Genomic DNA, 26,702 nt, shown 5'->3' with positions numbered 1-26,702 from the left:
TAGTGACCTTTTGGGGGGCTCCTGGCAAGCAAATGTCCAGTGGAATAGACACCTGGGGTAGGTGCGGACTATCCATCACTGGGGGTGTTTGAGAAGAGGGTGGACAGCCGCTGGTCGGGGATGATCTAGGTGCAGCAATGCCTGTGCTCTGCTATGGGGATTTTGCAGGCTTCTGGGCTTTGCTAGTTGCCCCCTCCCCACCTTTTCTGCTCCATGTGTCAGGGGGTTTTTAAGCCTCCCCCAGCTACAGTCCAGGCTGGGGATGGGGACTGGGCTGTGCTAATGCTCCTGCTGGCACCAAAGCCAGAAGGTCCTGGCTACAGGGTCTTGCCCCTTGCTCAGGATCAGACTAATCGCCATATGTGGGGTCAGGAAGGAAGTGTACCCCTTGCTCAGGTGGGTATGCACTGTGGAGGTGCCTGTAGCAGAGGCACGGCCTCTGCCTGGGATCTGTCGAGCATCGATTAACCACCTTTTAGAGAAGCAGGACGATAACCACCATGTTCCCCTGCCTATCCTTGCGGCAGGGTCGGGTGCGATGCCTGGTGCTGGGTCAGGCCTGACTGTGTAAATTTGCCCAGTGGGTTTGTACAGGGTGGTTTGCACAGGGCTGATCCTGCCTCAGAGGGGTTGGACTAGATGTGACCTCTGCAGGTCCCTTCCAGCCCATCTCCGACTCTAGGACTCTATATAAAGGGCCCTGTATCAATGTAGCTGCCTGTTATACTTTGGTTGTTGTTTCGGTGACTTCGGAGCCCTCCTTAGCAATGCCTAGCAATGTGTCCAGGCTTGTCTGGCTAATAGCTGCCGTTGGGAGCAGGCAGCGCTGTTGGAAGCCGTGTGAGTGACTTGTGAACCTCGTGAATAAGTGACCTGTGTGTTGGGACATGGCTATGGGGATGGATGATGAGGGGCTGGGGACAGGGCATGATCTGCTCTGGTGCTGGAGATGTGCCCAGGCCATCAGGATAGGGGAGACAACCGGCTTCTCTCTCCCTTGGAGCTTCTAGCTCCGGACCCCATGTGCAAGGGGGACAGTGCAGAGCCTGGGAAGGGTCAATCAGGGGGTGGATTTTCCCTGGGGTCTGGCTTTGCTGTTGTCCCCATTGCTTCTCATCTGCTGGCGGTTCTCTCCTGAGTCCCCAGGCGGTGGGTGGTTCCAGCTGGGTATTTTGGCCCTTTCCCATCTCCATTTGCTTTTGTTATGGAGTTGTGCATGTGAACCTATGCCTGTGCAGCATCAGGGTTCACAGCGATGGGCCTGAGCTCCTCTGGTCTTCCCCGACAGCAGGGAACATCCCCGCCTTGGGTCAAGCAGCTGGTTTTCGGGTGGGATCTAGCATGGAAATGCCCCTTTAAAACAACCTTGCCTCTCTCTGACCTTTCAGACCCCCGCCCAGCCCCTCGGGCACCATCACCGCTGCTTACGGCCAGCCCCAGAACCACTCCATCCCTGTGTACGAGATGAAGTTCCCAGACCTGTGCGTGTACTGAGAGGCGGAGCAGGTGCCGAGGGAAGGCCAGACCCCAGTTCGGACGGAGCCGGGAAGGGTGAGAGCAGGTGCCTTCCGCATGGACGAAAATGGAGAGGAAACCGATGACCATCATAAGAGCTCCGTTCTTCGGAGAACTTTGCAACCCATCTTCCCTCTTGCGGAGCCACATGGACGGAGAATGCCCCCAGGACTCTTCAGTAACCTCAGTCACTTGAATGTCCTGTACGCGGCGGCTTGCTTTCTTCTTATCCAGCTGACGATGCAGGAGACTCGAGTGGTTCCCAACAGCAGTTTCACGGGTTCAGGGACCAGGGACCATGCGGGGCGGGTGGATGTTTTTGGCAGAAGCAGGTCAAGAGGTTTCTTTATCTAGCTGGGGAGCAGGGGGTTAGATGTTCCTACTCCAAAAAGGATTCAGTTGGCACGCTGACCTCCGCTACGCCACGCCAGCCAGGATGTCACAGCCACCTGCCCGGGGTCAGGCTGGAGGGAGGTCTTAGCAAGGTGCTTTTGGTGGGAGCTCGAGGTTTGATAGCCAGAAAGGGACTTGTCACCCCCTAGCATGACATCCTGCCTAGCGCCGGCGTAGCTGGAACCAAATGTGCACGGCCCCAAGAGTGCAAAGGTGCATCGCAGTTGCCTTTCAACGGCACAGAGCGGTGTGTAACCTCCAAGCGAGCAGCAGGCCCGCCCGGGGAGAGCCGACGAGGCGTCTTGGTTCACTGCAAGGGATTTTTGTGCCCCAGGTTCCTGCTCTGTGGATGTGTGTTGGCGTTTGCAGTGACGATGAGACAGGAGTTGCGATCCACATCTTGCAGGGCAGATCCCTCTTCCACGGTAGTGTCTTCCTGCAAGTTGTCAAGCAAAATGGCAATGGATCCCCATGGCTCGTTGTATGGGGCAAGTGGAAGGAACCCGAACAGCTCTGCTGTGTCTCATGAGATCTGTACTGCTAGAAGCTAAGGGCGATTCTCCACTAGGCACGGGGTTGAAGACTTGGGAGTGGGAGGACGGGGCCTGAGAGGCCTGCTGTGTGCATGAGGGGATATGATTAGGATGCAACACCCTGATCCTTCAATCTGGGGGTGGGTGTCAGGGGGTGGGTGGTGATTCTGCTCTTCTGGTGTCAATCACGGAGCAGTCCCCAAGCCCCCAGGCAGTGTGTCTTGCAGGGAGGACTGAGGACAGGCGAGAGCCTGGGAGCACCCAGAAAGCAGATGCGGCAGGCAGATTGGAGCAGTAAATTAGGCATTATCTCTGTCATCCCTGGCATATCCCATAGGCCAGCCCGATGCTCCGGGGCAGGAAAACTGGGAGTGTCTGCATGAAGACATGACCCGTGGGCGTTGTGGGAACCACCTGGTCATGTGGATTATAATCCTGCTGGTTTTGAGGGAGGACAGCCGTCCATGAGGAGTTGAAATTTCCAATGTTTGGGCTTTGTCCTGCTTCAAGTTTGATCGTTCAGCAAAATCCTTCCAGTAAAGGAGCAGAAACACCCTTGTTTAGATCATTCTCAACTCGACCCCCTCCATGTTACAGTCAGTAACAGAGGAGGGGGCTTGAGGGGTCTGTAGCCCCCCCCTTGCAGTCTCCAATAGACTGTGGATTAAGCCTCCGGTCCTCGATCTAGTCTGGATCTCATGAAGATGCAGCCCTTAAAAATCTTCCCCCTTAGGTATGCACAGAAGAAAATGCCCTTAAGGGCGACTTGCAAAGCACATAGAAAAACTGGTTTCATGCCTTGACATCCCGTATTTTGCTTTGTTTTGCAAAGGGCTTGGAAGGATTATTATTTTCTTTCATTTACTTTGTTAAAATCAAAATTTTCTTTCCAGTCTTTGTGGGGGGAGTCTCTTTGGAGGACCAGAAGTGGAAGGGACTGGAGCCTTTTCATACCTTAATTGAAAGGGAAATGGTAGCAAAGTTTTGCCAGTAAAAGCCTTTCTCCCAAGTGAGAGCCTTTCGCCTCTCCCTCCAGGGAGGTGAAACATTTAAAGAACAGATTCATGTTTTCTTGTGAAAAAACACAAGACAAAATGTTCCTCCTCTGGAAATACCCTTGGGAAATCATCATGGCTCATTTTGAAGAGGAGACTGTTGTATTTCTCTCCCGCTTCCCCCCCTCTTTGCAGGTCACTTTTAGCTCTCGGGCTGGACATTTTAAACCCTCGCACGGCTGCCGGTTAAGCGTGTGGTTAGCTTGCTAGTTGCCAAGCCCAGACCACACCGCTTCTCTCTTTGCAGCTTATTACAAGTCCCTGAGCGGCGGAGGGAATTTAGACACCCGTTGGAGTGGCGACTTCTTTCTTTTCACTGCATTATAGAGGCCAGAAGGTCTGCGAGTGAGGGTTTGTTTCTATTGCTGAAGGTTTTTCTTTTGCCTTAGCAGTGTCGGTAATGCCGTGTCTGATCTGTTTGCTTTTCCCGGAGGGCTTCAGGTGTGGATTTAGGGATTCTCCCACCCCCTAATTGGATGGCCGGGAGGGGAATTGAATTAGACCGGCCTCTTGTGAGCTAAGATTGAGCGTAGGAAGTATCTGAACTGCTGAACTAAAGAGTCTGAGATGGAGGATGCTTGCCTGTAGTATCTGGGAGGCACCTGAACCCCAAGACATCCAGGCTTGGGCCTCCATGTAGGATGCCTGCCAAGGGATTTGGGAGCGTCTGAAATCCCAGGGTGAGAGCCTGGGATGGAGGATGCTTGTGTGTTGTTGCTCCAGACATGGTGTTTAGAACGATTGCGTTCAGTCGATACGGTTTTTGGAGCAATTGAGTTCTGCTCAGTCGACACGATTTGGCTAATTTGACCTGGAACATAAAATATATTATTTAAAAAAAAAAAGGCCTTTCACCAAGAGCTCCTTTTTCCCAGGTGTTTTCTAGGCATTGCAATGAAATAGCGAACAGCAACTTGGATGGATCTGGTTTGTCTCTGCCCCGTGCCTTGCGCTGCCATTTGTTCCTGTGCAAAAAAAGGTCTCAAACGTTCCCAGAATGGAGAAGTCTCATCTGAGGTTGTGTTTGCTTCCACGTGGCAGGATCATAGCGGACAAGGCCCATTGCAGGACAAATGGACAGCCAAATCCAAAGCACTTTAACAAGGCGCTGCCAAGCTGCAATCTGCCGGCTTGGGAATATGAACTAAAGGATGTTTCGGACCCGGTGGCTGCACGGACACGAGACGGTCCCTGCGCGGTTGTTCCTGCACAGTCACTTAATACTTGCACGCACAAATACTAAATGACTGTGCGGTAACCAGTAGTGTCCCTGCATGCCTCCTTGGTGATGCTGATTGCGTGGTAGCTTGTTACGACTGTGCAGGAGCGTCACATCGCTCTTCAGGTCCAGCCGGGGTGGGGTGGATGGTGTGATAAGAGTAGCCACCAGATGAAGGGCAGCTGAAGGAGGCATGTGGCCAGCTGCAAGGGGCTGGCATCTCCTGTCCTGTCCAGGAGTGGAGGCTCAGGGCCCCGCTGTGTTCCCCCAGACCTGGATGGCCGGGGCGTGGGGCAGTGCGGGCTGGAGAGAAGTCATCCCCCAGCCCTGCCTGGTCATCCTGGTTGTTAATTGAGGCCCTGATAGCACTTTGGATTGGTCATAGTCATCTTTCACGGACCCCGTAGACATAGTCTTCAGACCCCCAGGTCTCCATGGACCACAGGTTGAAAACCGCTGCCCTTGACAAACTCCAGCTGCCACGGGTGCAGGAGTCGACCACTGCTGATCCTGTCCCCTGCCTCTTTGCTCAGCTCACGGAGAGGGGGAAGCAACAACGAGACACCGTGCAGAATCCTCCTGGCCCCCCAGACCTGGGACCTCCTGACCCCTCCAACCCCGACTTCCCAGCTGGTCCCTTGGTGCCTCCTCCATCACGTACCCTATGGACCATCGAAGCCCTGGCTCGGTTTGGCAGCTCACAAAGGGGCGTGCAAAACAGGCGAGCGATTGTCGAGGGAGCAGTAGTAACCCCTGAATTGGGAATACCCCGTATCAGTGCACTGGGAACACTGACACGTGGTTAAACAGGCAGCGCCCGTAACCCTCAGCCCCAGTGCTGCTACCCGGCTCTCTTACCGATTTTATTACACCCAAGGAAAGGCCGCTCTCTACAAGAGCTCCAGAATAAAGGGAGGGAAGAAGCTAGAGGAACGAGTTGGGTCTATATTGCTGGTTACATTTGATGGGAACCGAGAAACAGGTCATCTGAGAGGGGTCTTCTGTTATGGGGGGGCGTATTTTCATTTTTTTTAGTTATTTTTAATCTAACAATTTTTCAAGTATTTTTTTAAAGCTAGAACAGTTCAAAGCAAAATAAAACAAATCCCCAAGATTTTTCCTGGCAAGTTTGGAAGATTTCTGTCCCCTCTCCCCCATTTGCTCTCTTTTTCTGTTTTCAACTCTTTCTCCTCCTCCTTTGCCTATTTGAAAAGTGTGCAAGGAAAGTTAAAAAAATATAAATAAATAAAATATGAGAGGGAATAGCACTTTCGCTCATTAAAGTGAACATTTTCACTCCTTGTTGACCTACTTTCTCTTGCCTGAAAAGAGAAACGCAGAACAGCACTTAGGCATTTTTCAGGATGAGGGTGGAAAGCGTGGACATTTTCCTCAAATAAATGAGGACCTAGGAGCTGCAAATCAAAATTACGCAATGAAAATTTCTTTTTTTTTTTTAATGGATTGAAAATAAACTTTTTGTTTCTTTTTTTAATTAAAGCTATGGAAATACAACTAGCCAAAGCAAACAGCGAGCTAGGTTCAGTCTGAACACCAGTGCTGAAACCCATCTGCTATATAATAATGTCGGTCTCTTCAGACTTCATAGCCCCAACCCTTTTGTTCACAGGGGATGCACCTACATGTGTATTTACTGCGCAGGAACCAAAATTACTGCACAGCATGGACACACGTCTACATGTGCATGCCTGTACCGTGCAGCAAATATGGTGATTTACACTGACTTGTGCTTAAATTGGCTACTTGCATCATGCAGGTATCACATTTATGCCCCATTAGTTGCTGCGCAATAACGCACGTATAGACTCCTTACTGCACAGTAACACTGTGCGTGTGGACTGACTTGGGACTAACTTTAGTCCCAAGTCATTTCACACACAGCGTTAATGCACTTTAATGCCTGCACGTGTAGACGCCGGCCTATTCCTGCTTACTGCGCAGTAAATTTAAGCCGGTGTAAATCACGTGTAGACACACCCAGAAAGGGGTGATTATAGTTCAGGTGGTACTTGGGGGAGGGAACTGGGGGGCCTGCTTAAAATTTGCAGAAGGCACTGGGCTGGGGGTGACGGGACATACTTTGGAGGAAAGGGCTAGTCATTCAAACTGGATGCAAAGCCAAGCAAAGACCTGGATCAACTGGAGATCCAGCCTGAAATCTCAAAGTTAGTCAAGACAAGTGCAAAGTGCTGCACTTAAGAAGGAAAGAAACTCAAAGTCAAATGGACAGTGCAGGCAGCACTGTGGCAGACAAGCCTCTGGAGATAACCGTGTATCACATGCTGATTATAAGTCAAGAATAGGATGCAGTCGCAAAACAGGCATTTGCTATTCTGGGATCTGTTAATGAGAGAGCGCTGTGTAGGACATGGGAGGTATTTACTCTGTTCTACCCAAGTCTGCTAAGGCCTCAGCACCAAGTTTAAGCACCTCACTTTGCAAAAAAAGGGTGTGTGTGTGTGTATATATATATATATATATATATATATAAATATATAGACAAAGTGGAGAGAGTCCAAAGGAGAACAAGATGGAAAAACTTCCTGGAGAAGAGGCTGGAGGAGTAAATTGTGAAGAGAGAGGGCTGATGGGAAGCTGCCACTTGTCCAAGGTAGATAGAGGAAGGACACATCAACTATTCGTGGTTCTCCATGATAAAACAGTAGCTGACTTAATTCGCGGTTAAGGAGGTTTGGGTTAGATATTAGGAAAGAAACAGCCAGCTTTGAGGAGAGTTAACCCCTGGACCAGGTCACCCCAGAAATCCCTATCGTTATAGTTTTGGGCTGGGATGGTTTAGTCAAGGATGATCCTACCTTGAGCAGGGGGCTGGACTAGATGAGGTCTCCTCCAGCCCTACTTTCCTATGATCCAGGGTTCGACGGGCACCTGTTAGGGGTGGTCTTGATATGCCTAATTCTGCCTCAGAGTAAAGAGGGGTAGACTAGACAATCCCTTGCGGTCCCTTCAACCCTACCTTTCCCCAGTCATTGATCCGATAGTGGTGATCCTTGTATTCTTGACTGGTGCCATGTGATGCTTGAGCTGCCTCTGAATGTGCTGAGCGGTGTCACAGCTGAGACTGAAACCATCTCCTGTCTACTCTTGTCTTGCACAAAACCAGCATGTTTTGTTCTCAGCCCACACTGAGATGCTCCCCCCTTCTCCCCTCTCGGAAATAGGTAGCTCTATTTGCACTAAGCGTCGAACCTGGAAACATGAACTCCATCCTGTAAATGTCTCCCACGTGCATTGTAATTGCCCTGTTTGTATGTTCACGTTTAGTATAGATACTGTATATATATATACATATGATATAAATATATTTATATAAACCCGGTGTAGGTGCATGTGTACGTTTCCATTTGTGTACTTCGGGAGCGCTGTATCGTTTTTGTGACGGTGATTGAGATTGAGGGGGAGCATACGTTGTCTGAATGGTTTACGGTCACATTTTGGTCAGGATATTTTCATCTTTATGCCCTTTTCAAATAAATGTTAATGTTGTCATGTTCCAGGGTTTGCTATATTTCCTGATAGGGACACGTGGCATGTTCTAGGGTTTGATGTAGTTCCTGGTAGGAACGCGTTGGGGAGCGTAAGGGAGGTCTGCCACGCCCAGACGTGCATTTCATGGAGACAAGACAAGACAGTGACGGCCTGTCGATCCTCTTGATGGGTATTCAAGCTGGAGACGACTGCACCTTGGATTTCTTGGCTCTGATTCTCCTCCCTTATGCTCCCATATGCCTGGAGTGACTCTGCCGAAGTCAGTGGGCCAGAGCTTCAGCTGATGTAAAATGGCAAATCCCCATTGATGTCAGTAGCGCCATGCACATTTATCCCATACTGCTCCAGTCGTGCACGTAAGAAGGAAAATCACGTTGCTTTAAATCCATCTCTGATATACCCCAGTGTCAGGGGGCCACGATCCTAATGCTGCCCTCACTTCAGATTTGCAGTCCTTGCTGACGATACGTTGAGCTGCGACCTTTGGAAGCTTCCCAGAGAACCTTTGGGAGAATGGACATGTTTTTCCTAACATCCTCCAAAACCATAGAAAAGTTTTTGCTCTTGGGTCAACCGCATAGATTCTTGAGGGGTTTTCTACAGAATTTTTTTGGTTCTCGCTCCTTTTAAATGCTCCAATTTTTTTTTCTAGGATGGGACCGACAAGTCCCCGTGGGTGGGAATTAATGACCCATCGACCTTTGGGGAATGGAGTTGAAAAGATCATCTCTTCCTATGCTGATCACTTCAATGCCGGCTGGCACGAGGGATCTCTTATGCTTAAAGCACAAGGTTCTTCCACTTGAGCTTAAAACCTAGATGAAATCAGTAATAGGGTCCCATCTCGGGCACAGAGAAGGGCACACAGAAAGTCCCATGCTCTCAGACATAGATCTACTGGGGAAAAGTAGCTTCATGCCAGCGTCCTGCTTGTTTTTAGTGTCATAACAATCTGCCCTTCCATATATCTCAGGGCCTAGGTATATGCCTTGAGCTCACCAAAAGTGCAACGTGGTTTTAACGCTTCAGACACAGGCAAAAATAAAGACCATGCCTCATAAGCAACACCCTCCCCCTGCTCAAGTAATAAGTCTGAGCATGGCTAGCTACCATGCCTGGGCTATTAGACTACTGGAAACAGGTGTCAGAGCCTATGGTTCTCCTCTGCCATTCCTGGAAATACCCCATGACCAGCCCTCCCCCATGTAACCTCAACTACTGTGGCAGAGCATGGACTGGGCAGCTGTTCCCACTCCCCAAAGGAGTTCATGCTCTGATACCCTGGGAGTGGCAAGCATGGTCTGGGTTACGGCTGTGGTGGAGACACAAATGCTGTATCAAAAATCACTGGCTAGAGACTGAGATTAGCTCGTGTACGCACCCGTCTCTTCGTGGCAGATTGCCCCTTTGCTAATGGATGGTGTGGGAAGGCAGGGAGGGAAGAGATATGTCCAAGGCTTCTTGTAGCTTTGCTCCATAAAGTCTGTAAAAATCGTGAACTGTAAAAAAACTAAAAAACCACGAGCTTGATTGAAGATCCATCATCAGAATCAGGCTGGATGCAAGTGTTGATGGGCAGACAGAGCAGGCAACTCTCCATCAGATCTCTGTGGCCCATGGGAGCCTCCATAGTTCTTCACCTCTGCCTTTGTGTCCTGTTGGTCATGTCCTGCCTGTACTAGCGGCTCTCCTTGAAGTAGGACTAGGTAGGGCCATGTGGCCCCACATGCTCTGAGGCACTGGGTGGGACAGGGAGGTGGGTGGTGTGAGCAGGCTGGAGCTGCGGGGCCAGAAGGGAGGAGAAACAATGGGTGGGAGTTCCTGCCAGGATGGAGGAACTGGGGTTGGGGGCTGGGGGTGGCGTGGTGTGGGGTGCAGTCAGAGGGAATCAGAGTGTAAGGGTGTTACGTAAAACGTTGGTTAGTAAAAAAGTTTGGTCGTCAGTGAAAAGTTTGCAGATTGTCAGTAAAAAATATGTCCCTGAGTTGGCAGCTGTGAGCATGGACATGGTTGTACCTAAATGCTGCTCTCTACAGAGAAAACATGACTGTAGGTCACTTCAGGAACCAGAAACAGCTCTCTGCTTCCCTGCATCTGGATTTGAAGGGTATGGCGGCTGGGCTCCTGACTGGCCCCATCGTCTGGGGGCCAGCTAGAAGCCTAGGCTTTCACCCCCTTTCAGTGTACCAGTCCCAGACTGTCTCCAGTGGCAGCTTCCCACCCATCTGCCCTTCTGCTGGAAGGTGCTTCCTCAGTTCTGGCCCCTGACTTCCCCTCTCCAGGTCATGGATGACCCTCCTGCCTCCCCCAACATCAGGCTCCACAAGAGGCTGCTCCCCATGGCTCTTCAACTCGGTCATCCCAGTCCTCCAGCCCTCTTCCCAACAGATGGACCCCAGCTGAAACATCCTCATCAGCTGCTTTCCCACCGTGCCTGGGGTCTAGTCAGTGTATAGCCCAGACCATGACTGCAACCAGGTCCAACCCAGGAAGCCACCTACTCCCCAGAGCAATGACCTGTCTGTCTTCTTCCCACTGCCAGGCTTTCTCCTGCTTAACTTGGGCACCTGCCAAGTAAAACTGGGCTCAACTGTATTGGGTTGGCCAAGCCCAGCCCTCCAGGCCTTCTGCCGCATGGTACTAGAAAGACCCAAGGATGCTGGGATGCATTCTTCGCGCAGAAAGCTCTGTCCAGGTGCCATCACCACCTCTTGCTGAGGGTCCCTTAGCATGGCTGCCTCTCTCTCTTGTTCTTTCCTATATAATCCTCACGTGAGTTTTTCCTGTACTGCGGTGAATGTCATTGAAATATGAAGCAGCCTTGAGGACCAGAACCTCTTGACCATAGGGCCGTGCTCACCAGCAGCTGAATCTGAAGATAAATCACTCAGCAATAGTGATGTTCCTTTGTGGCATGGGCATGTTACTCCATCCCGTCACCCTTTCTGTGTAAGCCTGGAGTCCTGCTGCCATTCAGAAGCTTTCCACAAGCCCGTCTCAGCCGGCATGTATCAAAGCAGGGATGTCAATGTCTCCCCTTGTCCTTCACCCCAGGGCTGGCCAAGATTCAAGGCTGAGAAATGAACGTAGCAACAGAGCAGTCAATGGAGCGGGCTAGTGAATTCTGCTCCAACTTATGTTGTAATGTCATGCATTTCACCTTGTTCATGTGGGCAGGTCACCGGCATGATCTGTCCTTAGCTGCTTCTCTTTGGTGAAGCCAGATAATGGCTAGGAAGGAAATGCAGACATGGTGAGAGGGTTAGTGAGCAGTGAGATCTATCTATCTATCTATCTATCTATCTATCTATCTATCTATCTATCTATCTATCTATCTATCTATTCACTTTGGTTGGTCTATATGGGTCTTCCTTGGATAGAAACCAGCTATAAAATTGTCACACATTTTTAAGCACTAACATTGTAGCTGCTTGGTTCTTTTTGTAGCTGAATGGACACTTTTATGGTGTGATAATTACTTTGCACATATGGCCAGTCTACATTTATTGTACAATGAACCAGTAAATTGCATGATAGATGTAACATGTGGCAGAGGCCTAAGGTGCAAATCTACCCTGCCTTCTAGTAGCTGTTCCCAGCTCCTTAACCTTGGGGTGTGTCACAGAATCATAGAAAATAATGGTTGGAAGGGACCTTGGGAGGTCACGTCTAGTCCAACCCCCTGCTCAAAGCATGTGGGGTCTCCACCACATGAAGCCGTGCCAAGCAGAGAGGCTCACACCAGATCTGGTGCAGCTCTACAGAGCAGCATAGTGCAGAGAGAGTCATTTGGGTCCCGGCATCTGCATGGCCACTCAGTGCAGTGTTGGGGTGAACCAGGCTGGATCATCATGGCCCTTCTGCTGCCTGCTCTTCAGTGCTCACTTGATCTGCATTAGCTCCCTGCACGATGCTATTTTGTGCCTTGTGCCCTTAGGAATGAGCTGCACCAGGCCACATCTACACAAGATGCTTTAAGGTGGTATTAACCTAAATTTAAGATGCATTAGGGCGTGTGTCTACATGTGTGTGCCCTTAATGTGCTTTAAAATGGTGATTTTGGGCTAATCATGGGCAATTTGCAAATGCAGGTATCAAATTTAGGCACAAATAGTTAAAGCACAGTAATGCACGTGTAGATGCATTAAAGTGCATTAATGCTGTATGTGTGGACTGACTTGGGACTAACTTTAGTTAACTTTAGTAACTTTAAAGCGCTAATGTGCTTTAATGCCTGCACGTGTAGACACCTGCCTAAACCCGCTTAATGCACATTAAGCTGATGTGCATTAAATTTAGACACACTCCCAGTTAGGAGTTTGGCGCCTGCCTTGCTAGCCTGGACTTAGCTTTGGTTCTATCTCTGCTGTCTTTATTCTTGTTTCCTCCCTTGGACAGTTATCAAACTCCTGCTACCAGCAGATAAATTCCCAAGACAACGGGCTGCATGCCATCTTCCTCATCCATCCCACTGACTGCACCATGAGATCCTATTTGCTTCCTTTAGAAATAGCCCAATCTGTAGCTTTTGTGGGTACAGAAGCCATCTATCCTCAGTGTATAGATCATGTCTTGGATGCTTATCTCGCTGGGGTGATCTGACCCCAGCTGATTTCCTGCTCCTTGAGAGGGGGCTGGACCCGATGATCTCACGAGGTCCCTTCCAGCCCTAATGTCTGTGAAATCTATGAAACAGAGCCCTGCTCTCGGTAGGTCTCCAAGCCTTCCCATAAAAAACAGGATGAATCATTCCCAGGTACCAGGTGGCCTTTGGTCACAAGAGTGAAGACAATGGTCCCCACTGACTTTTCCCCATTGACCAACCACACCGAAACAGCCCAGGCTGACTCGAGGTAGTGCAAAAACACAGAGCCATGTTGAACAGTGACAGCAATGCTCGCAGGCTCTTCTGTTGCAGGTCGATGACTTCCTTGCTCCAGGTAAGCGTAGCCTCCATCAGACCCAGTCATATCCTAAACATTGTGTATCGTCCACTCATGTCTGCAGGACTCCACGTCCCACAGAGCCTGGACATTAAGTGGTGCTTGCAGAAAACACCAGAAAGTACCAGTATGCGCAGAAGAGAGCGGGAAGGGTCTTGGCATTGCTCTCACAGAGGTTGTCTGGGCAAGCAGAGCTTTGCCATTTGGGATTTTAGGGAAAGCAAATCTCATTAAATCAACGAATCGTAGCATCATAGAGACGTGGGGCCGGAAGGGACCTTCAGGGGTCACATCTAGTCCAACCCCTGCCTGAGGCAAGACCAGCCCTGTCCAAACCCTGTTAGACTGCCCTTGGCATCAGCCTTAAACCCCGCTGGAGGCCCTTGCTCGTCTCCCAGAATCGTGCTCAAGGACCAGGCCTGGTGGAAAGTTTATTTAGTGTATTTGCAGCCATGGTAAACCCGGGGTCACTATCACACCGGGCGGGGTGGTGTGTTCTGGGGACTGGGAGTCACGGCTTCAGCGGCCCAGTCTTGTCTCAGCCACCGGGGCCCTGTGTGACCTTGGCTGAGTCACAAGACCTGCCTTTGCTTCTGTTTCCCCCATGGGCATAATTCATAATCCAAGCCTTGGGTGGGAGCTGGGATATTTGGTGAATGTATGTTGGCAGAGTGCTTTGAAGAGTCCAGGTCTTGTTTAATGGTTACGTTTGGGAAATGGCTTAATGGGGTGTCTGTGTGCGTGTGTGTCTGTGAGCATGCATGCATGCACATTTGTGCACATGTTCGTGCATGTGTGGGGATGTGTGCATATGTGGATTCGTGTGTGTGTCTGTGTATACAGTACATCCATGTATGTGTGTGTGCTTGAGGGCATGTGTGTGCATGTGCATGTGTGTGTGTCTGTGTGCACATTGTGTGTGTGCATGTGTGTGGGCATGCATGTGTGAGTGCTTGTGTGTGCATGTCTGTGAGCATGTGTGCGTGCATGCATGTGCAGGTGTTCAGGCCTGTGCATGTGTGGATTCATGTGTGTGTGTGCACATGAGTGTGTATGTGTGTGTGTATGCATGTGCATGTGCCTCTGTGTGTGTGTGTGCATGTATGTGTGTCTTCGTGTGTGTGTGTTTGCATCTCTGCGTGTCTGTGTGCACATTTGTGTGGGGGGTGTGCATGTCATGAGCATGTGTATGTGCATGTTTGTATGTGTGTCTGTGCATGTGTGCACATGAGTATGTGCATGTGTGTGCCTGTGTGTGAGTGCATGCATGGGTGTCTGTGGGCATGTATGCATCTAGGTATGTCTGTGTGTGCATGTGTGTGTCAGCCAGGTGAGTTGCTTGAGCCTTCACGCGTGTGCACGTGTGTGTCAGCCACGTGAGGGGTTGCTCGACCCTTCACGTTGCCATTACACACTGTAGCTACCGGACTCCAAACCACCTGGCTGGGCACCAGACTGGCCCCTGCCCAGGCCTGCTCTTCTCATTGCTTCCACTGTGCCCCACCTCAGTCGTTTCCTGCAATAGTATCTTGGAGCAAAAGACCATCACAGCAGCCAAGACAGGGCCAGGCCCCTCCAGTCCCCTGTCCTGTGTCTCAGAAGGGCACGGAGCAGGATATTTCTGTAGGGTCTGTCCGTACTGACCCATCCCCTCCCCTCTCCTCTACAGCTCCCCAAAGGCCTGGGAGGTTGGGACTTGGAGGTTGCAGCCTGATTTATCACCCCAGTGATGGAGACAACCTGCCTAATGTGTCCAATCCCCTTTTTGAACCTGGTTCTCCTTTTCTTCCAGCTGAACATGCCTGCTTCTCTCAGCCTCTCCCCATCTACCTTGCCTTCCACCCCATTATCCGTTTTGTCTCCTACCTCTGGACCCTCCCCAGCTTCTCTATAACCTTCTCAAAATGTTAAGCCAGGAACACCACACCAATGAGATGCAATCAGCTGCCTTTAGCTTAATTTGTTCAGATACTGAGGGCACGTCTACGCATGCATGCCCGTACTGCGCAGCAAATATGATGACTTATGATGATTTGGGACTCCTGTTTTTGGTAAGGGGCTGAACTAGTCAAGGGCCTAGGGCGTGGTGGGAGGTACGTTGACAGGTGGAGCTGTGGATGGGGAGGGACAGAGCTGAAAGGCATGGGGGTGGAGTGGTGCAGTGAGGGGGCCAGGCCCACAACGGGGGGCTGAGATAGTCCTGGGAGGGGGATGCACTGTTGTGTGGGGGGCCAGGACTGCATCCGGCCCAGGCTAGGGGAGTGGGTGCTGTTGCATGGGTGAGCGAGGAGCACCAAGAGATCGGCAGTGCAATATCCGCAGGCTGCGGCCACCATGCCTGGGGCGGCCACAGCAGGTCGGTGCCACGGATCAGAGGCGAGGAGGGCAAGCAGGGCACAGAGCCGGCCTGGCACCTCCAGGTGAGACGTGGACTGAAGCGAGGGAGAGCCTGCTGACCTGGTCCCCCTGGCTTGCTGCAATTCAGGGTCCACGAGGCGCCCCCATCCCCTCTTGATCTCCCTTTGCACAGACAGCAGCTGGTGCCCCACAGAGACACCACAGACACCGGGCTAGCTTGCAAAAACCATCTTGTAATTAGTGGAACCCATCATTTACAGTATTGTACAGCTCATTGAGAATAGGAAACTAATTGGGCAGCACCCCCCCCCCAAACTAGATGTCCCCTCCTCCAAGCACTGCTCCCCTCTCTCTGGTACAGTACGAAAGGGGTCATTTCCAGGGGTGCCGGCCTGTTGGACAGAGGCCGAGCGGAGGAGAAGAGCGCGACATCATTCCCTAACCGCAGACTGCTTGTAGAACAACAACGACATAAGAAGTGACTTTGTTTTAACGGGATCTAAGTGAAGAACACATGCCAGCGGGATCGTGAAGCTACCTCCTCGGGGACCCATTGGCCGGTCAGCCCCGCGCCCCCCCCAGCCCCCTTTATTGGCCCTTCTTGTAGGCGCTTTTGACGATGGCGTTCTTAAAAAGAGTCACTAGAGGCGTCTGGCTGTGCTCTGAGGTCATGAAGCCGCCGTACCGCTTGTCCAGGGCCGGCGCGTTCCAGCGGAAGTGGCGCATCTTGTAGGCCCCGCCGTCCTTCTTCATCATCTCCTCCTCGTCCGAGACGGCCACCTCCTCGCTCTCGGCGCTGTCCGGGGAGTGGAGCTCCGGGTAGTCCAGCTCCTCGGAGAGGTCTCTTCTGAACTCCATGGGGTAGCTCTCGGCGGACTCCTCCTCCACGCCGTTGGGGTAGACCTTGATGGGTCTCCTCTTCCTTCCCACCGGCTTGCCCCACCGGAAGTGCTCCATCGAGTAGGACCGCTTGTTCTCTTGCCTTCCCTGGGCTGCTCCTTCGTCTTCCTCCTCGTTTCCGTCCTGGGCGGCCCCGGGAAAGAGGCCGAGGAGGGGGTGGCTGGGGAGCTCTTCTCTCTTGTGCCCCACGCTGCTGCTGCTGTTCCTCCTGCCGAACTTGTTCCAGCGGAAGTGGCTCATCACGTACTTCCGGATGTTTTCGGACAAGGGCTGCAGGTGGCCGTTGCCCGGGTACATGGGGGACTCGGCAGTCAGGTCCAGCTTGCAGGCTTTGATGCAGTCCTGGGATAGGAAACAGGAGAGGTTTTAGCTAGACACAGACGCACAAGATGCATGGCTTTGGACCTTAGGATCATAGGAAAACAGGGCTGGAAGGGACCTCGCGAGGACATCTAGTCCATCTCTCTGCTCAAGGCAGGAGCATCCCTGATTAAACCATCCCAATTAAGTCAGTGGGTCAGACTAGATGATCTGTTCAGGTCCCTTCTGAACCCAAACTACTATGAAACTACTATGAAACTAAATGTCTGCCCTTGAAAGTTTCCAAGGATGGAGATGCCACAGTTTCTCTAGGCAGCATGATCCAACACTGCACCACCCTCCAAGTCAGAAAGCTCCTAATCTCCAGCCTTAATTTCCTCTGCTGCAGCTTGAGTCTGTTGCTCCTCGTCCTGTCCCTTATGGCCACAGGGAAAAAGCCCCTCTTACGGGCTTCACTGAGCTATGCAGATCTACACCAGGCAAGGATGTGGCATGCTCAGTCTCTCTGGTGGCGTTTTATTTCTGTTTCACAGATGGGGCAGACTCCATGTCCTAGAGGAATAGGAGCGCTGAGAAATAAACCCAAACCTCTTGACTTCCAGTCCGAGTGAACCCGTCTGCAAGTCGCGGGGTGCTGGAAGGCAGATGGGTTGGGGCGGTCACTAGCATTCGGCCAGCGAGAGAAAGGGTGTGGACAGATGAAATGCTTATCTCATTTAAAAAAGCATGTGGGGAAGGGCTTGCTGTTCAGCTGAGTCTGCTGTAACTGTTTCATGTGTCTGCTCCATCCCACACTCAGTGGAAGCTCGGTTGCACTAAATCAGCCCGTGGTAAGTCAGTGAGACTGATCCTTTCTTCCTCTGGGCTAGGAGCGAACAGATGAAATGGTTATACTGGATCAGCTGATGCAGGCTCAGACTTTAGCGCGGCATAACTGTGCGCTTGTGTCCATGCTGTGAGCCACAAACCCGGTTTTCTCCCCTCCCGTCTCTCTGCTTTGCCCAGCCACTTGCTACGGAGACCTCCCCGCATCTCAGTAGCATCAGCGAGTGCCAGGGCTGATTTCTGAGCGGAGGGAAGCGTTGCAGACACTGGAAAACCCTGCCTGCTACACGGAGGCATCTGTGCTGGGAAATGCGGGATGTCCTATCGGCCCTCTCTGAGATGGAGATGGGTCTGGGCTCACACGCACGTGCACAGCTCCCCCCGACATGCCTATGTTCAGGGCCTGGGTGTGATGCAAGGGTGAAGGGAGACTCAGCAGTAAAAATGCACCTAGGGCAACCTGAGACACAGACGGTCCTTGCCGAGAAACGCCAGGACGCCGAGGACCAGACCAAAGACGACGTTTCCCAGTTCTGCTGTTTGCTCACAGGCTTCACCAGCAGCCACGCGCGTCGTGCTGGGGAGGGGCCCGATCCTGACACCCTGTCCCAGGCAAGTCTATTGCCCGTGGGCACTGCCAATGCCCGGGGTGCCTGGCACTGCGGTGTCTGGAAAGGAGGCAGCATCATTAATGAAATGGCTGCGTATGCCGTTTGTGGCACCCAGGTTGGCACGAGGGAGTTGCCTAAGGCTACAGGGTAAGTCAGTGTGGGTCACTCTCTCTTCCCACTGGATTTTGGGAGGCAGCCAAGGTTGGCAGGGCACTTGGTGTAGCTGGCAGGGGACAAAGGAGGGATGGAGCCAGCATCATACCTTGGACCTGCCCCCTGGCCTGAATGACCAGGTGCCCGTTGCCTGATGGGTCCTCAGCAAGGGGAGGCTCAGGGCGGTGGGGTACAAGTGGGCAACAGGGCTCAGACTTGCACCTCTTGAGACACGTTACTCCCTCTGAAGTCGCCTCAAGACCCGTCAACGAGCCATGGTAGAGATCATGCTCGAATTGCAGGACTGCCGACAAGACTCTCTCTGTCCTTGCAGCCTTCTTCGGCCAAGGGCATGGGTCCTCACCGGGCTGGCACCGTGCCTTGGAGAGGGGAGAGCTGCATCCGCCCTGCAGAGATCCCCTGGACATGTGGGCTGAGATCAAGCCTGATCTCAGGTGGATCTCCAGGCTTCATAAAGAGGGTATGAAACCCTGGCCTTCAGCTGGGGGAGACGGTCCACCTTCCTGGCTCGCTGTCATCTACCTGCTTCTTCTAAACACTTAACTCTATAGGCCTTAATAACCCTCCCCTCTTTTTTAATGGGCTTGAGTTTCCACTAATCAAGCTATCTTCTTTTCTGCAATTCTGCTGTCTGTTCACTGCTGCTGGTAATGTAGCTCCTATTTCACAGCCCTGTTTTTAACTCTAGTTACGAACATTAACTCAAGCGAACCTCAGCTCAGGGGTGGAAATGCGTCAGTGAAGGTGTGCTGGCAACATGCTTAAGAAGGCGTGTGAAAGAAATGTAGATTTAATTCTAATGACAACGGGACTCAAGAAACAACACCTTTTGATCATTTTGAACTAGTTATATACAGAAGGGACGACAGAGCAAATGAACGTGCATGCCAATAAACCTGTAATGTTATTTCAGTCTTAAACTGAAGAACACTGTGCTGCCCCCACCGGCATGTTAGTACGGCATCCAGTTGCTTTGAGAAAAATGTGTGTTGTGTCGTATGTGATGATGCACCACGGCACCTGCACCCCCCTTTCCAAAATCCTAGATCCACCCATGCATCATCTATGCACACATCCATGCATCCTTCCAGACAGCATGCAGCCCCAGCACAAGAAGCGTCCTTGCTCTCTCCCCACTCACCAAGATGCCGGTTTCTGTAGTGAGATCGCTGCACTTGCTGCTTTCCCAGCACTGGCTGTTGACTCCCCCGGCCGAGTGAAGCAGCAGCACGCCCAGGACCGCCAGGAGCGGGGTCCACGCGGGTCTCAGCATCTTTAGGGTCTCAGTGTGGAGTCCTGAGGACACAGGGTAGAGGTGTGACATGGAAATGAATGCCCTACACCTGAAAGCAGTGGAGGGTTCCCAGTTTGGACCTGGATTTGTATTTCAAAATTTGGCTCCTGCTCCCCACCTGCTGCTGGGAGAGCTGCGAGGCTCCCAGCCCACTAGCCACAGCTCATGCGACTCATGCCTGTTTGTAAGACAACATCTGACGGGGGCAGAACGGGAATCCACAATTCCTCTTTCCATGCAGCCCTTTGATACCTCGCTCCCACCCTGCTCTCTTGGAAAAATAGCCAAGACATCCTGCTGGGGTGGCCTGACTGCACTGCCTCCGGAGCTTGGACCAGTTAAAAGTTTCCTGGTGTGAACTGCTGTCGAAGCCCTGCCGTGTTGAAGAAATACTCCATAGGCGACTTCATTAGAGCAATGCTGATGTGGAGACCTGGCCTGGGTTTGGTAGGTCACATCTTTTCTAAGGGAGGTGAATCATGGGGAGCAAAATCCCAAGAAAGATGCCCACCCCCTTACCAAGAATAACTTTTGGCGAGAGGTGGAATGAGTTTAGATGGGTCTCTGGGCTCCGGGGAGGGATCTGCATGTGCACAGATGATATGTGTGTAGGCCAGGTCCTCCTTGCTAGCTGAGAAAAGCAGCGTGTCCCTCCTGTTGTGTAGAAGTGTTATAGCTAAAGGAGGAACAGGAGCTGTTTCTAATTGCCATGATTACCAGCTACAATCCTGGCCTTTTAAAAATCCCTGCAGGAATATCGAGTGTATTCCTACGGGAGCACAGGTTTATACCGTGGGATTTATCCAGGAAGACAGGCAACATGTTCAGTGGTTAGTACTCTGTGCTGTGATTCATAGATTCATAGATGTCAGGGTCGGAAGGGACCTCAATAGATCATCGAGTCCGACCCCCAAATCCTGACCCCAGGATCTTTTCTGCTGGTCATGGTGGGGGAGACAGAGAGAGAACAACTCTATTTCACGTGCTAGGAGCTGAAGTCTCAGGACATATGCAATGGATTTCTCACCATAAGAAGCACTTAAAGGATGCAGGGAATTAGCTTATGGTAAGAACAAAGTGCATCGTATAAACCCCTGTCTAAACTCTGCAGCTGCATGGCAAGGGGGGCTGGCAATGTGTGTTTGCTAGTCTGCAGAGCTAGGAACCTGTTAAGAGCCAGCACAAATGAATGCAATCTAACCCCGTGCCTGCCAGATGCACAAGTCTTCCTATTGCAGTCTTGCAGAAGGGGAAACTGAGGCATAAGCTGACTTGCTAAAAGTCACTGGGTGAGTTTTTGGGGGAGTCTGAAGCCGAACATAGGCATCTGGACCCCCAGTCTCTCGGTGGGGGCCCACTAGGGCACTCTTTGACAATAGAGTATATTCACTAGAGCATAGTCATACTGTATTCCTAGCTCATATCCAAAGCAGATCACACCATCCTCAAGCAAAATGCAGCCTGGCTTTACTTTTTCCTTTTAAAAAAAGACAGTATAATTCCCCAGCACTGTTTGTTACATCCCTAATTCAAGAACATCCCTCTGGTGAAGGGAACCGACCCCATCTCTTAATTTGACTGAAACTAGGCCGAAGGAGATGGACTCGCTGAAGTGAAGAAGCGGTACCTGCTGCCTGCAGGGATCTCTCAGGTCATGCAAGTAGGTACCAGATAAATATGAATAATGTTTCTACTGGAAACGATAAGCAGTGCATTCCTCAGGCTTATAAGTCCTCTTAAGGACTCACTTCTGCTCAGAGCAAATCAAGCTGATTTTTCACATAGGTTTCTTATTGCAATTGCCTCTTTTCTGGCTCGCCGTCTACCTGGCTGCTCGCTTTGTGGACTGTGAGCTCTTGGGAATGTGCCTGGGAGTACATGACCGTGCCTGTGACACAGCCAACATGGAAATAATAGGGATACTTGTGTATTCGAGCCAACACGTGCGTGGTTATGTGGGGAGAGTGTTATTAAAAAGTTCCTGAGTGACTTGGGAACATGAAAATGGGGCTGGACGGGTAGCAGTACCCGTGCTCGCACTACAGCTCCCTTAGCTGTGCATACGTGAGCTGCAGCGATACCACGGCCCTGCAGTGTAGATGCACCGTGGCACAGAGCTCCAGTCTGTGCCTCTGTACCTAGGCTGCGAGGGGTACTGGATTTAAAGCCAGCGCAGGGAACCCATTCGAGTAGCAGCCTCATCTTTGGGCTTCAAGTGCAGACAGATGTTAAGTCACCGAGGTGCTTTCAAAGCTGCCAAGCTAAAGAGTGGTGGAAAATACTGAGGGACTCATGCTTTGGTGCTTGAGGGTTTCTGGACAAGGGCCAGCTCCTACACTGCAGACTAGAAATGGAAGTACCCTCTTCCATGTCCTCCTTCCTTGGCTGGACTTGAGCTGAGGACGTGCTGTGCTGGAGACCAACCACCATTTTTTTGCCCTAGAAATGTGTAGTTTTTAAACCAAAAAAAAAAAAAAAGCTGCCTTTTTGACTAAATAGGAAACCAGCCCAGACACTGGCCATGCTCCAGATTTCCTAGGGTTTTGTCAGATATAAAACAACCGCTGTCTCCACCACATCCAACCCAAACCCCCACCCGCCACAGCATTTCTGTGCTATAAAACCATGGAGTGGGATTGGTTGAGTCTAAGTTGAAATGGTTGGGTTTTTTGCTAAAACTTAAGAAAAAATCCACAACAATTGTGAGGAACATGAAAAAACTTAGTTTTTTGGGGGGGTGGGGAAGGGGAAAGACCCTTTGCAACTTCTCATGACACCTGGAGCACACTGACTTAACCTTGTGCCATGACTTATCTCCTTACAGGGGGGGACAGTGGGCAAGAAGCTGAGCAGGAGCCAGCAGTGTGCCCGTGGTGCCAAGACAGCTACTGGCATCCTGGGCTGCACTGGGAGGAGCATTGCCAGCAGATCCAGGGCAGTGATTCTTCCCTCTATTTGGCACGGGGGAGGCCACATCTGGAGTCCTGTGTCCAGCTGTGGACCCCCACTGCAGAAGGGATGTAGTCAAGTTGGAGAGAGTCCAGCGGAGGGCAAGGAAAATGGTTGTGGGGCTGGGGGACAGGACTGGGGAGGAGAGGCTGAGGGAAATGGGCTGACTGAGTCTGGAGAAGAGAAGACCGAGGGGGATTGAATAGCAGCCTTCACCTCCCTGCAGAGGGGCTGCAAAGAGGATGGAGCTGGGCTGGTCTCAGTGGGGGCAGATGATGAACAGGGAGCAATGGGCTCAAGCTGCAGCAAGGAAATTTGAGGTTGGATATTAGGAAAAACTTCCTCACTAGGAGGGTGGTGAAGCGCTGGGACAGGTTCCCCAGAGAGGTGGTGCAGTCTCCATCCTTGGAGGTGTTGAAGCCCTGGGTAGACAAAGCCTTGTCTGGGATGCTGTAGTTGGGCTGGTCCTGCTTGGAGCAGGGGTTGGACTAGACGTGACCTCCTGAGCTCCCTTCAACCCTCATTTTTATGATTCTCTGATTTAAATAATCGGCGTAAGGTACCATTTCACTTGTATGGTGTTAGCTCACTGACTCAGAGAGTTTTGGCTCAGTAAGGATTTGAGGACTGGGATAACTCTGATTTATTCCTTAACTGCAGCAAACTAACATCACTGACACCTTACTGCAAATACTGTTAAAAAAGTGATTCCCAGGGGGAAATCCCACCTAAGGGTTTTGTGAGATCCTATTAAGGGTGCCATGGGGTGCTGCACAATATTAGCACTGTTAGGGGTGTCGACACCTTCACGCGATTCACAAGATACACCCAGAGATTCCCGGTGGGAATCCAGAGGGTCAAAGCTATTCTGGCCTGTTGTGATCAGTCTGTTTTTTGCAATAGAAGAATTGCTCTAATATTTTCTCTGCAGGCAAACCATGGACACGAGCTCAGAGCTGGCATTTTCTGAAGGGATCCTCATCTTGCAAGGGGTGCTTTGACTCTACCGAGGGGTCCCTTGAGTCTAAAAAGATTGAGAACCACTGCATTATAATCCTCATCTCAGTTTAGATAGCACAGGACTTTAGGAAGAACGATTTGCAGTTAGGACAGAGAGATGCATTTATTAGAGACCAGAACAGATCCAACCTAAGGTGGCATAAAATTTAGCAGTTGCTATCTATCATGTTATTAAGGAAGGCAAGAAAATGCGAAAGGTCTTGAAACCGTGGATAAAGGGCTTTGCAATCTATCTAGTCAGCAATCAAGCAAAGCACAAAAGGCGAGCTAGGGGAAGAGGGGAGAGATGCGGGCTCTAGGAAGGAACTTATGAAATATTCAGGTTGAGAGAATAGCATCTTTTTTATTGGCTTCCTCTTCTAGTTAAATAGCTGACGGCTGGAAACGTACCTTAGCAAATGAATGAATTATAGTGCGGCTGCAATACTAATTATTTCCCCTCTGAGAGGGCTTAGCATTGAGGACTTATTCGTACTAGCCTGGCTCGACTGCCAAGACAGTCAATCAAGACTGCCTTTTCAGCAAAGTTTCTTCCCGCAACGTGCTGTGGACAAAGCGAGAGAAAGCTGTCGAGAACCAGCCCCCCTCCAGTTACTTGCTAGCTTCCAGGAGCAGTCGCTGCCTGTGAATCTCACCTGGACTTGGGTATCTCTGCTGCGTTACAGCTAAAGAAAATCCCCTTATTCTTTACCAGTGCAGGGATAGCACGGGGCAGCTTTGTCTGGGTGCTTCGGTGAGCGGAGAGAAGATGGGGGCCGAGGGACTGGAGGGGACGAAGAGCAGGAGTTCCTCCTTACCTGTTGCTGGGCAGGGCGATGTTGGCTTCTCTCCCTGCTGCGTGTCGCTCTCTCCCTCTCCCTGTGAGTGTCTGTGCCTTCGCTGCAGCCCCACGCCTTTTTATACCGCACGCTGGGTGTACCACGCAAGGAAACTTTCCGGACAGACCTTTTGAAGCAACAATAAAGGGATGGAGGGAGGGGAGGTAGGCTGGGGGAGGACAGCGAAGCTGGGCACCAGGGAACAGGTGTGCAGCACAACAAAGATTAGCACACCGGGACTGGCAGGGAGGCAGAAGCTGGGATGTATCCCCGTGGTAAATGGGGTGAGATTAGCATCTCCCTGCAAACAGGAAATTCAGGTGCGGCCTGGTCGAGTTTTCCAGTCTCCGCTGCTAATTGCCTTTCCAGATTGCCAAGGGCAGGTTGCACATCAAAAAGCAGGTATTAGAGAGGGACAAAAGCATCCGTCCCGGCGCTGTTTATCATCTGCATGGCAGGCGGTGACCTTCGTCTCTATCTGCTCTCGGGCAGCTTCCTGCTCCAGGAGGCTTTACAGCTCTTTGTGGTTTTTGAGCGGGGAGTGGGGGGACACAAAAGGCACTTGACTGTATTTTCCAAGCCATTCTCACTGTGGTGCAAGGCCTGACCTGGTGTCTCAGTGTCACCCAGGTACCCAGTGCCAGCTGGGTTACCCTACCCCTACCCTGCACATCCACCTAACTGCTGAGGGTCTCCGACTAGCAGACATGAGTTTCTCGCCACCTGGGGTGGACATTTGGCCTTCTGGGAAGCTGAGTGAGACCCGTGAAAACCCAAGTACTTGGCTATGGCAGGCCTGGGATATCAGCTACTCTGTGGGCACATCTACATGTGCACATTTACTGCACAGTAATTTAGGTTACTGTGCAGTAACTGAAAATGATTGCACGGTGCGGGCATGCGTCTACATGAGCAGTGACTATGGCAACTTACGCCAATTTGGGCATAAATTTGACACCTGCATCACGCAGGTATCAAATGTATGCCTGACTAGTTACTGCACAGTAACACGTGTGTAGACGCCACGTCAGTCCATACACAGTGTTAATGCACTTTAACGGCTGCACGTGTAGATGCTGGCCTCAAAACCGGTTATTGCGCAGTAAGTTACTGCGCAGTAAATGCATGTGTAGATGCTCCCAATATGAGTTACAAGGGCAGTGTGTTAGTGCCCCGGAGTCTCAATCAAGAACCACAGCTGTATTGTGCCAACCATTGTACAGACACATTAGCTCCTTTCCTGGCAGTGTCTTTGCCTCCTTGCTTTTACTCATGTTGTAGACAGCATTTCTTCTAGGTGGGGGTGAGGGTTTGGCCTGGTTCGGGGGCTTCCTTAGGGTTGTGACAGCCTGTGAACATGGGGAACTGGACATGATGGCCTAGGAGCCCTCTTCAGTCCTACATTTCTAAATAAAGAGGACACTTCTTTCCCCAAAAAGCCCGTGGATGAACCAGGGTTCGTGCTTCCAGGGAAACCAGACAACGGAGAAGTGGGGAGAAAATTGAATTTTCCATGATCAGTCTAGTCCTCCTTTCTTGCCCGTGGCCTTGCGGTGAAGGGTATTTCTGAGATGAGCATTGCTTTTAGTCTCTCCAGGGTCTCGCTGTCACCCCCACCTTGCCTTCACCGCCCACACCCATCCCTGGGCCACGGAGCTTGTTCTCCGATGTGCCGAGGGACATGGCTGCCACGTTCCCCTGTACCAAAAGCCACCAAGCAAATTTAACGTGTTCCTCCATACCCTGCACTCATCTGATCAGGGATCGGGAGCAAAGTCTTGAGGCTTTTCTGTCCAGTACCAAACAATTAGCATAGCCTGCAGTCCAACCCTCAAGCTGTGGTTGTTTGCTGGCAAACTGGCCGTGGCCTGGAGAAGGACAGATATTTGCAGAAAACAGTTGCATAAATCTGAATATGCAACAAACAGGAGGAAATTGTGGTTGCTCAGGACAACAGTCGGGCAAAAGGGCTGCTGGGATGGTTGGTATTGCTATGCTTTAATCCCCCCCTATACATTAGTGAGGGCAGAGCTCTTCACTCTGGTTGTGCTCCGTTCTCCTTCCCTGCGTGCCTTTAATCCCCTTTGTGGTGGCATTAGGAAAGGCTTCTGCATGGGTGTGGGGAGCGTGGACGGGAAGGGACAAGAAGTCTTAGCAGCCTGTTGCTCTTGGCTTCACCGTGATCTCCGGCATCCCTGGAGCCCGTGGCAAAGCCGTGGTCCAGGCCCTCTGGATGCTTCCCG

General features: G+C 51.2%; 2 protein-coding genes across 9 annotated transcripts in view; one reads left to right on the top strand and one right to left on the bottom strand.

The window, feature by feature from the left end:
• Positions 1-8,250, top strand: part of EFR3B (EFR3 homolog B) — a 103,887-nt gene extending 95,637 nt beyond the window's left edge. For all 8 annotated transcript variants that reach the window (XM_059728252.1, XM_019483784.2, XM_019483787.2 and 5 more), the window contains one exon: positions 1,389-8,250. In XM_059728252.1, coding sequence (XP_059584235.1) covers positions 1,389-1,494 — 106 coding nt within the window. In that variant the 3' untranslated portion in view covers positions 1,495-8,250. The remainder of the gene's footprint in view (positions 1-1,388) is intronic.
• A 7,511-nt stretch (positions 8,251-15,761) lies between these two features.
• On the bottom strand, positions 15,762-24,513 carry POMC (proopiomelanocortin). Its single transcript, NM_001287606.2, is given in 3 exon segments — positions 15,762-16,789; positions 19,520-19,674; positions 24,439-24,513. Coding segments are annotated over 2 exon segments (786 nt in total). The 5' UTR covers positions 19,652-19,674; positions 24,439-24,513; the 3' UTR covers positions 15,762-16,135.
• Between the last annotated feature and the right edge of the window lie 2,189 nt (positions 24,514-26,702).

The sequence above is a fragment of the Alligator mississippiensis genome, chromosome 1, assembly GCF_030867095.1.
Source record: "Alligator mississippiensis isolate rAllMis1 chromosome 1, rAllMis1, whole genome shotgun sequence".
NCBI classification, from domain to species: Eukaryota; Metazoa; Chordata; order Crocodylia; family Alligatoridae; genus Alligator; species Alligator mississippiensis.
The sequence above is the reverse complement of the archived record's forward strand: the minus strand, read 5'-3'. Positions and strand labels throughout refer to the sequence as shown.